Consider the following 11,509-nt stretch of genomic DNA (forward strand, 5'->3'; position numbering starts at 1 on the left):
TCAACAGCTTAAGGAGATTTTTAACAGACAAAGCGTAAGATTGAAAATAAATTTTAGCCATTCTTTTCTGTTACAAAACCAAGAAAATTCAGAATATCGTTTTTTCCATTCTTCTATTAATAATAACAGAGCATTAGAAATCCCCAGACTTATCAGTAATTGGAGGGACTTTGAGGAATTTATTGAAAGTTTTAGTAATAACGATCATTTGGAGTTTGCCCGTCAACATAGACCAGATAGTCGTTTCAGAGTTCAGTCTATTTTATCGACCACGTTCTATCTCAATAAGATGAAAGAGTTTCCTATTGGTTGTTGTAACGCTGAAATTCCCGTTTGTGTTAAAAATAATAAATACATATATACTCTACAATGCAATTATAACAGACCCAATGATTTTTACAACGATAATTTATGCTTCTTCAGATGCCTAGCTTTAGCTCGGGGAAACTCGATTAATGACTTAGACAAATTCACTCACTCTTTATTCAGCCTGTATACATCAACATTTCCAACAGCATTTCCAGGTGTTACCATAGGAGAACTAGGCAAAATAGAGACGCTATTTGAAATCAATGTCATTGTTTATAAATATGACTTGGATCATACTCCTGGACGATACGTCGTTTTTAGGAGAAGTGCGAATACTTATTCTAATACGATGTATGTTTTACTTGTCAATGATCATTTTTGTTATATCAGAGACCTCGATAAGGCTATTAAGATATTCGGTTGTTGTCATTGTAGCAAACTTTGGACAAATCATTCGACTTTGTTACGTCACGAGAAAATATGTAAGGGAAATGCAACTCAATCTAGGTACCCGGGTGGGATTTTTCAACTTCTTCCTACCGATTTGGAGAAATTATCAGAAGCTGGAATTTGTATTGATCCTGATTACGTGTATCCGTTTAGGTGCACCTTTGATATCGAGTCTTATTTTGATAAGAATAACTTACCCAAACCGAAAGCTCAAACGAGTCGAACGATGTATCATGCTAGACACTTACCTATGTCTATAGCAATCGCTTCAAATGTTCCGAGTTACGAAAAACCCGTATGTTACATATCTGAAGGGGATCCTCAAAATTAGTCAACCGTATGGTGTCTTACTTGGAAGAAATCAGTGTTTTTGCCTTTGCTCTTCTCAGTGAAACGACATTCAAATCCGCGTATGAACAAATTGGTGATAATCATAAATTGAAAGCTGTTTTAGATCGCTATCTTCATCAAATGATTGTAATTGGTTTCAATTCTAAAATGTATGATTTAAATGTTCTAAAAACTTACCTCGTAAAGAGATTAATGAATACAGAAAATTTCAAAGTAGTAAAAAAGAACAACAATTTTCTTTGTGTATCAAATAATAAGTTAAAATTTTTAGATGTGGGTAATTATCTTGCACCCGGATTTAGTTACTCAAATTTTCTTCACGCCTATAATGTAACCGAACAGAAGTCTTTTTTTCCTTACGAATACTTTGACCGTCTAGATAGATTACAGGAAACGTCTCTCCCGCCTATATCAGCATTTTTCAGTTCATTAAAAAATTGCACCATTTCTCAAGAAGACTATGCGTACTGTGAGAAAGTGTGGGAAGAGGAAGGGATGAGATCAATGAAAGACTTTTTAATATTCTACAATATTCGTGACGTAGGACCAATGTTAACCGCAATTGATCGCATGACGCAATTCTATCAAGATTTAGGTTTAGACATTTTCAAAAACGCGATATCGATCCCAGGGGTCACACTCCGGTACTTATTTAAAACCATTCCTAGAAATGTATTTTTTTCATTATTCAATGAAAAGCATAAACATCTTCATCAGCTTTTAAAATCTAACATCGTTGGTGGACCGTCAATTATTTTTACACGTTATATAGAAAAGAACAGGACACGTATCAGGGGAGATAAACCTGTACAATCGTTGAAAGGCTATGATGCTAATAGTTTGTATTTATACTGTCTTCAACAAGACATGCCTAGCGGTCTGTTTATCCGACGACAGAAAAGTAACGCGTTTAAACCTGAGAAAATAGACAAGTTTGGACAGGCAGCGTTTGAATGGCTTGAATGGATGAGTTATATAAAGGGTGTTCCTATTCGTCATAAATTTAATGGAAGAGAAAAAGATCTAGGTCACGAAAAACAGGTTAAGGTCGACGGGTTTATTGAAACTGAACGAATTGCTCTCGAATTTCAAGGCTGTTATTTTCATGGCCATGATTGTATCAAAGATAAGACCACATTCTTTGGTGAAACATTTGAACAAAGAAAACAAAAAACATCTGAAAAAAATGCTTATATCAGAAACGTTTTGGGAATTACCCTAATAGAAATTTATGAATGTGAATGGAAAAAAATGAAAAGAGACCCTAGGATATCTTGTTTTTTACAGAAACTACGCCCGCTTCATAATAACTGTTTTACAATAGGTACCCGTATCACCAAGGAATCGATAATTTCGGCAGTTGTCAAAAACCAACTTTTCGGTTTCGTTCAGTGTACTATTAGTGTACCTTCAGACCTTTACGCTTATTACGCGGAAATGCCACCAATCTTTAAAAACACCCTGGTCTCGAGAGAAGATATAGGTGAAACCATGCTTCAATACGCCGTGAATAACAATCTGTTAAAGCAACCTCGCCGCACTCTGATTAGCAGTTACCATGCTGATGGAATATTACTGACAACGCCATTACTCAAATGGTATCTCAATCACGGTCTTATTGTAGAAGATATTCAAGAAGTAATTGAATATACACCAAATGCTTGTTTTTCAAATTTTGTGCAAAAGGTTTCAGACGCTAGACGCGAAGGTGATCGTAATCCTAAAAATAGCATCTTAGCCGAAACTATGAAATTAATGGGTAACTCAGCATATGGTAAGACACTCGAGGCGCTAGATAAACATACGAAAGTTACATATGCCGATGATAAAAACGTTGTCTCAAAAAGCATCAATAGCCCTTATTTCAGAAAAATGACCCCGCTGACATCGACTTTACACGAAATAGAGTCAGCAAAACGTACCGTGCTATGGACGCTACCCATTCAAATCGGATCGTTTGTCTATTCCTATGCAAAACTTAGGATGCTACAGTTTCAATACGATTTCATAGACAGATTTATTCCAAGGGCCGATTACCAACTTTTTGAGATGGACACAGACAGTCTATACGTTGCATTTTCCGACTGCGATATTCAAGACCTCTTGAAACCGCACTTAGTTGAAGAATTTTACAAACACTACCATACTTGGTTTCCGAGTGTAGCTTGTGCTAAACATGTTCGAGAATTTGTTGAAAAACAAAACAACTTTTCACCATATCCTTGTTGTTGTGCACAGCAAAAATATGACAGACGAACCCCGGGTCTATTCAAGTTAGAATATGAAGGAGACGGAGGAGTAGCACTCTGTTCAAAAACGTATATTTGTTTTGGAAAAGGGAAGTCTAAGACGAGCTGTAAGGGATTATCAAAGAGGTTGAACGATCTTACAAAAGAAAAGTATCTTAAGGTGCTACAAACGCGAAAGAGTGGAGTAGGGGAGAATAAAGGATTTCGAGTGCTAGATTCAAACGTTTATACATACACACAGCAGAGAGCCAGCCTGTCTTACTTTTATATAAAGAGAAAAGTCAGTTCCGACGGAATCAGTACAGAACCTCTATTGGTATAACAATCATGGATCCGCGCTTCAAACACCCGTTTACATGTCTGATAGCCGGTCCTTCTGGAAGCGGTAAAACTGTATGGGTCACAAAATTTATTGAGCATTTAAATCAGATGATGAGCCCGCAACCTGAAGAAATTATATGGTGTTATGGAGAGTGGCAGAGAACTTTTGAAGCGTTACAAGGGATAACTTTTATAGAAGGGATACCAAAATCTTCCTTTTGGGATGGAACCAAACACCGTCTTGTGATACTCGATGACTTAATGGCCGAAACTGATGACAGCGTAACTAAATTATTTACAAAAAAATCGCATCACAATAACATTTCAGTGTTTTATCTTGTACAAAATCTTTTCTCAAAAAATAAAGAACATCGCACTATCAGCTTGAATGCTCATTATCTCGTTATTTTTAAAAATCCACGTGATCGTTCGCAGATCGTTCAGCTGGCAAAACAACTGTATCCCGGAAAGACAAATTTTTTACTAGACGCATTTAAGGACGCAACAGACGTACCTCACGGTTATTTGGTGATCGATCTTCGACAGGATACACCTGACCATCTTCGTGTAAGAACAGACGTTTTTTCTCCTGAAAAACAAGTTGTTTATATCCAAAAGTAATGTCTGCGCGTGTAAAACGTAACGTTTCAATGTTGAAACTTCTTGGAGAGGCTAAACCCAGAGTAGCAAAAGCAGTTTTAAATGGAGCGTCACCGGATCTAATCAATACGTTATGCGAATGTGCACTGAATATATTACGCGGTAATCTTCCGCTCAGTCCAGTACAAAAGAAGCGTTTGATCAGACACAAGAGAAGTTTAAGACTTTTATCAAAAAAAGGCTCTTCACCATCTCGACAAAAGAAGCTTTTACAAAAAGGTGGTCTATTAGGTGCCCTTCTTCAACCTGTCTTGGCTACTTTAGGTGGAATACTAGCGGGTGGTTTATGAGATGGAGCATGCCAAGAAAATGGTATTGGTGGACCAACGTCTCTTGGACCAATCCACACCCGAAGAGAATCACCGATAACCGAACCGTCCACAGAAAAGCTTTGGGATCTTGATCAGCAGATGAAAGATATTCTAACGCGAAAAGATATGAACTCAATCGAAAAAGCAGAGTTGTATCAACAAGTGCTGTGGAAATTCTTAAAGCGGAAAGATGAACGATCACATCAGATGGTAACTAAGACCAATCCTCAATCAATAAGAACACCTGACCCAACAGAACACGACACTTTAACAAAAGATATTATTGAGAGCGTACCTATTTCGTTGAGAAAGAAAGCGGAGAGATTATTGGATTATCTCAAAAGACACACAGAGCTTGAATGGAACCCGAGAGGGGAGATTAAATATCGCGGTAATATCATCCCAAATTCAAACGTTCTTGATCTAGTCAATGACGCACTCCGCAAAAGAAAGTCTGTCAACCCTGAAGGATGGGAATATTTTGCTCGTGCTCTGCAGGAATCCAACGTCCCACGTGATCTCATCGGTCATGCTGACAGGTGGGCGTATATTAGACAACGTCCGTCGAGGAATTTAGAAACGGTTAAACCGGAGAGAACATCTGCCTGGGTCTCATTCAAATGAAAGGAGATAAAACACTACGCGCTCGCTATTACAATCCTAATCAACCGGGATCTTATGGCGGTATTAAACCGTTAAAGACTGCTACGAAACTTAAAAAAACTGTCGTCAGCTCTTGGCTTTCTCATCAAGACGCATACACCCTTCATAAACCCGTTCGTTACAAATTTCCGCGTCGACGGATTATTGTAGGTGGAATAGACCATCAATGGCAGGCTGATCTCATTGATGTTCAACAATTGAAATCGTACAATGACGGGTACAGATACATTTTGACGTGTATCGATGTCTTCAGCAAGTTTGCGTGGGCTGTTCCTATAAAAGACAAAACGGGAAAACGTTAAAAGATGCTTTCAGGACTATTTTAGAGTCTGGTCGAAAAACAATCCGGCTCCAAACCGACAAAGGCCTCGAATTTGTCAATAAAAGCTTTCAGCAATTTCTGAAGCGGAATGGGATTGATTTCTTTACTACTGAGAACGAGGATATTAAAGCTGCGGTAGTTGAACGATTCAATAGGACTCTCAAAGAAAAACTGTGGCGTGTGTTTACTCGTCAGAACTCTCCTCGATTCAAAGACGTATTACCCAAAGTAGTGAAAAGTTATAATCATTCTTATCATAGGAGTATCAAGTTACGCCCTGTTGACGTAACAGAGAAAAATCAAGGGGACGTGTGGAACACATTGTATTTGGATGATCGACCTAAAAAGAAAACTAGTGCAAAACTTTTGATCGGCGATCGTGTGAGAATAAGTAAAAGTAGGCGACTGTTTAAAAAGGGCTACCTACCCTCTTGGACCGAAGAGTTATTTACAGTGACAAAATCCATTTCAACAACACCTAGAACCTACCAAATTACAGACGATCAGAACGAATGCGTGCGCGGAAGCTTCTATAAACAAGAACTGCAAAAAGTTGGTGCAAAAGAAATCTACAGAATTGAGACCGTCTTGGATAAGCGTAAAAGCGGACAAGAACTTTTGGTGAAGTGGGTCGGTTACGATTCATCATTTAACTCTTGGATACCAAAGTCTTATCTTCGTGTTTACAATTAATTATCATCCTTGTTGTTGTTTTTTTTTTTGTTTTTTTGTTGTTTTGTTTTTGTTTTTTTTTTATTTTTTTTTTATTTTTTTTTTAAATTTTCAAATGGAAGGATCCGAAAGTGAAAGTAATAATTCCAACAGAAATTCATCTTATTGGTCTATGTTTGGGAAACGAGTCCCTAGAGGGGAGATCGTGTTCTTGTGTCAGATGATGATTGTGTCGATTGTTGTGTCTGTATCATTATATAACTTGACGCGTGACGGAGAAACAGACAGACTATGGGTAGCACTTCTAAGTAGTTGTCTCGGTTACGTTCTTCCAAATCCAACACTGAATAAACGAGTTTAATCATGTCTTATTTAGTCTTACCTTCTAATAGCAGCATGAGCTATTTTCCGAATAATTCTCCAGGGCATTATTTTACAAAACTACCCAGAGTGTTAGATTTATCGACAGAATACGAAGTCGGTTTATCAGAAATATTATTCAGTAACACGTATAACAACATCCTTGAGAATGAAGCATTTTTCGAGTTTAGAGTTACTAACGACAGCGAACAAGATACCGTACTCATCCCATCGGGTTTATACGAGTCACCGGATGAACTGGTTAAAACGATGATGACTCATATAAGAAGGAAAATAAAAAAGAAGCACGAGGGTTTCATCAAATTTTATTACGACCGTGCGACTCGCAGAGTAATGATAAGGCTATATAAGGAAGGAACTTTTTTGCACTTGAGTTCGACATTGAGCAATCTCTTGAATATTCCAAATCATTATTTATACGGTCCAACGTCTGTGTCGAGTGAAAGGCCATTACATCTAAACGTCGGATTCGAAGCAGTATACGTATATTGCAACCTCGTTCAACCTAGAATAGTTGGGGATAGCGTCGTACCTCTTTTGAGATGCGTACCGAGCGGAAATAGAAGCAAAGACATAGTTCATCATATTTTTGAGAAACCTAACTATGTTCCTCTCAGACTATTTAATTTTGACACGGTTGAAATCCTTTTAACCAACGACAAAGGCGAACCTTTGACATTTGCTTCAGGGAAGTCTATCGTGATACTTCATTTTCGAAAGAAGAGATTCGATTCGTAAAAAGTCGTCATGACAAAAGGGATCGTGTTCAAATCCAATCAAAAAGGTTACGATGATTATTACTGTACTCAAGCAGGACGTGGTCTACCCGTGTTTGTTGGTGGAAGACATCAAAGAGGTCGAGGGCTTGGGAGTATCTTTGGTGGTATTGCGAGATCTCTGTTTCCCATCTTGAAATCGGGCGCTAAAACATTATTAAAAGAAGGTGCAAAAACCGGTGCCCAAATAGCATCTGACGTCATTTCCGGTCAAAATGTTAAAACAGCTTTAAAACGACGCGCGGGGAGAGTGGGAAAAGATTACTCAACAGAGCCGTGGGTGGTTTGACTTCAACTTCATCGCCGCCGCCGCCGCCGCCACCCGGACGTGTGACTCGGCGTATAAAACGACGACGACCTACTCAGACACGACAAAAGACCAGGAAGAGACGTAGGAAGAACGTAGCTCAAGACATTTTTGGTTGATTATCATGGCTTTGTTACATCCCTATTCCGCAGAGAGTGTACACAGCGGACTCGATCTGTTCTCATTACCCGTCACCCAGACTGCTGTTCAGGATGGTTTGTTTGTGGAATACCATCCGATCTCTACTTTGTCGAGTGGAGGTCCGATCGAATTTTCGATCAGCGGGGGGACGTCAGACTACTTGGATTTGCATAACACATTTATGCACGTACGCGTTAAAGTAATAAAGGCGGATGGAACTAATTTAGACGCCGATAGCAATGTTGCCCCTGTTAACACCTGGTTTCATGCCTTGTTTTCACAAGTGGATATGACTTTGAACGATGTTCTGGTGACGTCAAGTGAGAACGTTTATCCTTTTAGGAGTTTTGTAGAAACAATGTTGAATTATGATCAAGGTGCGAAAAGGAGTCACCTGACAATGGAATTTTTTCACGAGGACACCCCGGGTAAACTAGAAATAACGGATAGTACAAATGCTGGCTTCGATGCACGGAAAGAGCTGGTGAAAGAGAGTAAAGAAGTGGATATGATGGGAAAACTACATTTAGATTTCATGCATCAAGAACGGTATCTAATTAATGGAGTTGATGTAAAGTTGAGGCTTATCCCGTCTAAAGATGCTTTCCATCTCATGACCGATGCTGAGGGGTTTAAGAGTGTAATTACACACGCCTCGTTGTATGTTAGGAAGATTAAATTAAACCCAGCCGTGGCCCTGTCACACGAGAAAGCACTTCACATCGGCAATTGTAAATACCCCATGAAGCGCGTTGTCCATAAAACCTTTTCTATTCCAAAAGGAAATTTAAGTGCAGTGCAAGATAATTTGTTTTTATCGCAAACCCCGACTAAGATCGTACTGGGTCTAATCGAAAGCACTAGCTTTAATGGAAACTACAAAAAGAATCCTTTTAATTTCCAGCACTTTGATCTGTCCTATCTAGCCCTGTACTTGAACGGAAAACAGATACCGTCCAAAGCACTAACTCCGAATTTCAGTAGTAAACAATATGTCAGAGCTTATCACAGTCTTATGCTAGCAGCTGGACTGGTTAACAACGATGCCGGAAATGGAATAGATTATAATGCTTACTCTCAGGGTTGTAGTCTTTTTGGTTTTGATCTGTCACCATCGCTATTAGACGGAAACCAGTTTGAACTGGTAAAAAGCGAGTCGCTTAGACTAGAACTTAAATTCTCGACCCCACTAGCTGATCCGATCATTGTGTTCTGTTACAGCGAATTAGATAGTGTAATAGAAATTGATCGCACTCGTCAGGTGATCACTGACTTTTCATCATGAACAACGTAGAAATCGAAACGATGTTAAACGGACACGTTAGGGCGAGACGAATTTTTCGAGGTGTTTATCCTAAAGATAGACTTCCGAACAACCCGAATTCTCGTCAACCAGCTGCGTACATTATTAACACAGAGTCGAGTTCCGGTCCCGGAAAACATTGGGTATCTGTGTATTTTAACGGGATGGGAAAGGCAGAATATATGGATAGTTTTGGGTTCCCGCCTTCTGCGTATCCGACAATTCAAAGATTTGTGGAAAACAATAGTCGAAGCTGTAAACACAACCCGCGTATTATTCAGGGTATAACCAGTTCCACATGTGGTTTGTACGTTATATATTTCGTGTTGAAGAAAAGTAAAGGTGAAAGTTTGTCAAAACTTTTATCTATTTTTAATCCCTATCATTTACGTATGAACGATTTAAAAGTGGCAAGAGCTGTTACTCATTTATCCCGAGGCACCTTGGTTGGGTAATCTTAATTGGAATGTTTGTTGTTTAAAATAATAAAAAAAAAAAGATTCCTTATGATAAAATTTATTTCGTGTACACGAAACAAGACATAATTCTATTTACTTTATACCTTAATATATGATTTTTAAAATGAAGAAAATGATGATGATGATGATGATGATGATGATGATGAAATGATGATGATTATGATGATTACAATACAATTGATAAGCATTAACCGTTTGCTTTTGATTGCTTGATCGCTTATAAAATTAAGACTTGCTTTAAATTGTTTAATTACAAATATTTTGTTGTTGATGATGATTATGACGATGATGAAAATGATGTTTATGATATATATGTAACATTGCTACCCATTAATCATTTATAAAAAAAAATGTTTAATGATTGAGTGTGTGAATGATCATTTTATAAGATGTGTATGGTGTATGAAAGTGTTTTTTTTTTTTGTTTTTTGTTGTTTTTTTTTGTTTTTTTTTCTTTCGTTTGTTTCTATGATCTTTTGTTTTATCATATTTTTAATTCTATTATTATTATTATTATTATATTATATTATTATTATTATTATTATTATTATTATTATTATATTATTATTATTATTATTATTATTATTATTATTATTATTATTATTATTATTATTATTATTATTATTATTATTATTATTATATTATTATTTATTATTATTATTATTATTATTATTATTATTACATTTTTATTTAGATCGTAATCTTATTTGGTCAAGTTTTGTTGTTTTTTGCTTTTTCTTTTTTATTAATATTTATAGAAAATTATAATGATGATTTAAAAGCTTGATATGTGAATGTGTGAATGACCTTAGATCATTATTGTATAAGGTGTAACTGGTGTGTGAAAGTACATTGCTTTCGATGTTGTGAAAAAATAAAACAAAATGAATTTTATTCACCAACACATGGTTTTATGTCGGTTTTTTTTTTACTGTGTCTGTTATGGTTTTCTTTTTTTTTTTTTTTTTTTTTTGTAAAAGAAGATTTTAATTTTATTATATGGGAACTACTTTTGTTTCAGTTTCGAAATGTTCACGTTAAATTTCAAAGAAAAATTAGCATAAAAAAAGAATCCTTCGAAACTGTAACAAATTGTTGGGTAATATAATTATCAAAGAGTAAAAAATACAAGATGAAAAGATATAACTTCTTTTATTCAAAACATAAAAAATGATTCGAATCATCAATATGATCATTAACTCAAAAGATAATTGAGTTGTTCGATTACACACCAAATCACAAAGTAAAACATCATGGGGAAAAGTACTCGATTCGTCCAACGATTGACGGGCGAAATCTCCTGTATCATAGAGGGCCACCCACCGTTGGTCTTAATCCAGCTGCTGAGTTTTTTGTCCACATATGAACCCACAAATAAAGCAAAGTTTTCTCTATCCGGGTGAATACGGAGTACACGCTTAATGTAACATAAAAAAACAATGATTCTACCCCAGCTGATCTGAGAGAATAATTCGTCTGCGACGATATACAATTGTTCTCTGGTTTCTATCAACGGACAGGTCGATAAATGTTCGTGAATATACTTATCATATCCTGCAATTGCTTTCTGATAACGATCATCTATCTGTTGATCGAGAAGCAAATCTTTCACAAAAAGTTCCATTTCAGTATCAGTCAAGACAAAAGTACACGAAGTAAAACACACATGAGACGCATTATCCAATACCTTTCTGGTATAATATGACGAGGCATCGCTAACCAACCACCATGTGATTCGAGCCAATGATTAAGTTTTTCTCAAGATGAAGACTAACGATCTGAGAAAAATTTTCCCTGTCTGGATGACGTAAAGC

General features: G+C 36.8%; 3 protein-coding genes across 3 annotated transcripts; all 3 read left to right on the forward strand.

Annotated features, from left to right (window-relative positions):
- Positions 1 to 1,098: 1,098 nt before the first annotated feature.
- Positions 1,099 to 3,681, forward strand: LOC144964023 (uncharacterized). The gene has a single exon (XM_078897969.1). The coding sequence runs from the start codon at positions 1,099 to 1,101 to the stop codon at positions 3,679 to 3,681; it is 2,583 nt and encodes an 860-aa protein (XP_078754095.1).
- A 1,590-nt stretch (positions 3,682 to 5,271) lies between these two features.
- Positions 5,272 to 6,329, forward strand: LOC144964024 (uncharacterized). The gene is made up of 2 exons (XM_078897970.1): positions 5,272 to 5,570; positions 5,897 to 6,329. Exons 1-2 carry the CDS (start codon positions 5,272 to 5,274, stop codon positions 6,327 to 6,329), a joined length of 732 nt encoding a protein of 243 aa, XP_078754096.1.
- Positions 6,330 to 7,896: 1,567 nt separating this feature from the next.
- On the forward strand, positions 7,897 to 9,198 carry LOC144964025 (uncharacterized protein F54H12.2-like). The gene has a single exon (XM_078897971.1). The coding sequence runs from the start codon at positions 7,897 to 7,899 to the stop codon at positions 9,196 to 9,198; it is 1,302 nt and encodes a 433-aa protein (XP_078754097.1).
- The last annotated feature ends 2,311 nt before the right edge of the window (positions 9,199 to 11,509 follow it).

Source organism: Berghia stephanieae, chromosome 2 (assembly GCF_034508935.2).
Source record: "Berghia stephanieae isolate SIO BIC M18660-M18661 chromosome 2, UCSD_Bste_1.3, whole genome shotgun sequence".
In the NCBI taxonomy this organism is placed as follows: Eukaryota; Metazoa; Mollusca; class Gastropoda; order Nudibranchia; family Aeolidiidae; genus Berghia; species Berghia stephanieae.

What these genes read in the sequence shown, in the direction of transcription:
- LOC144964023 (XM_078897969.1), top strand. Translation starts at nt 1,099, where the DNA reads ATGGTGTCTTACTTGGAAGAAATCAGTGTTTTTGCCTTTGCTCTTCTC.
- LOC144964024 (XM_078897970.1), top strand. Translation starts at nt 5,272, where the DNA reads ATGAAAGGAGATAAAACACTACGCGCTCGCTATTACAATCCTAATCAA. An exon ending in TGTATCGATGTCTTCAGCAA is followed by an intron (nt 5,571 to 5,896) that starts GTTTGCGTGGGC and finishes TTCTTATCATAG; the next exon opens with GAGTATCAAGTTACGCCCTG.
- LOC144964025 (XM_078897971.1), top strand. Translation starts at nt 7,897, where the DNA reads ATGGCTTTGTTACATCCCTATTCCGCAGAGAGTGTACACAGCGGACTC.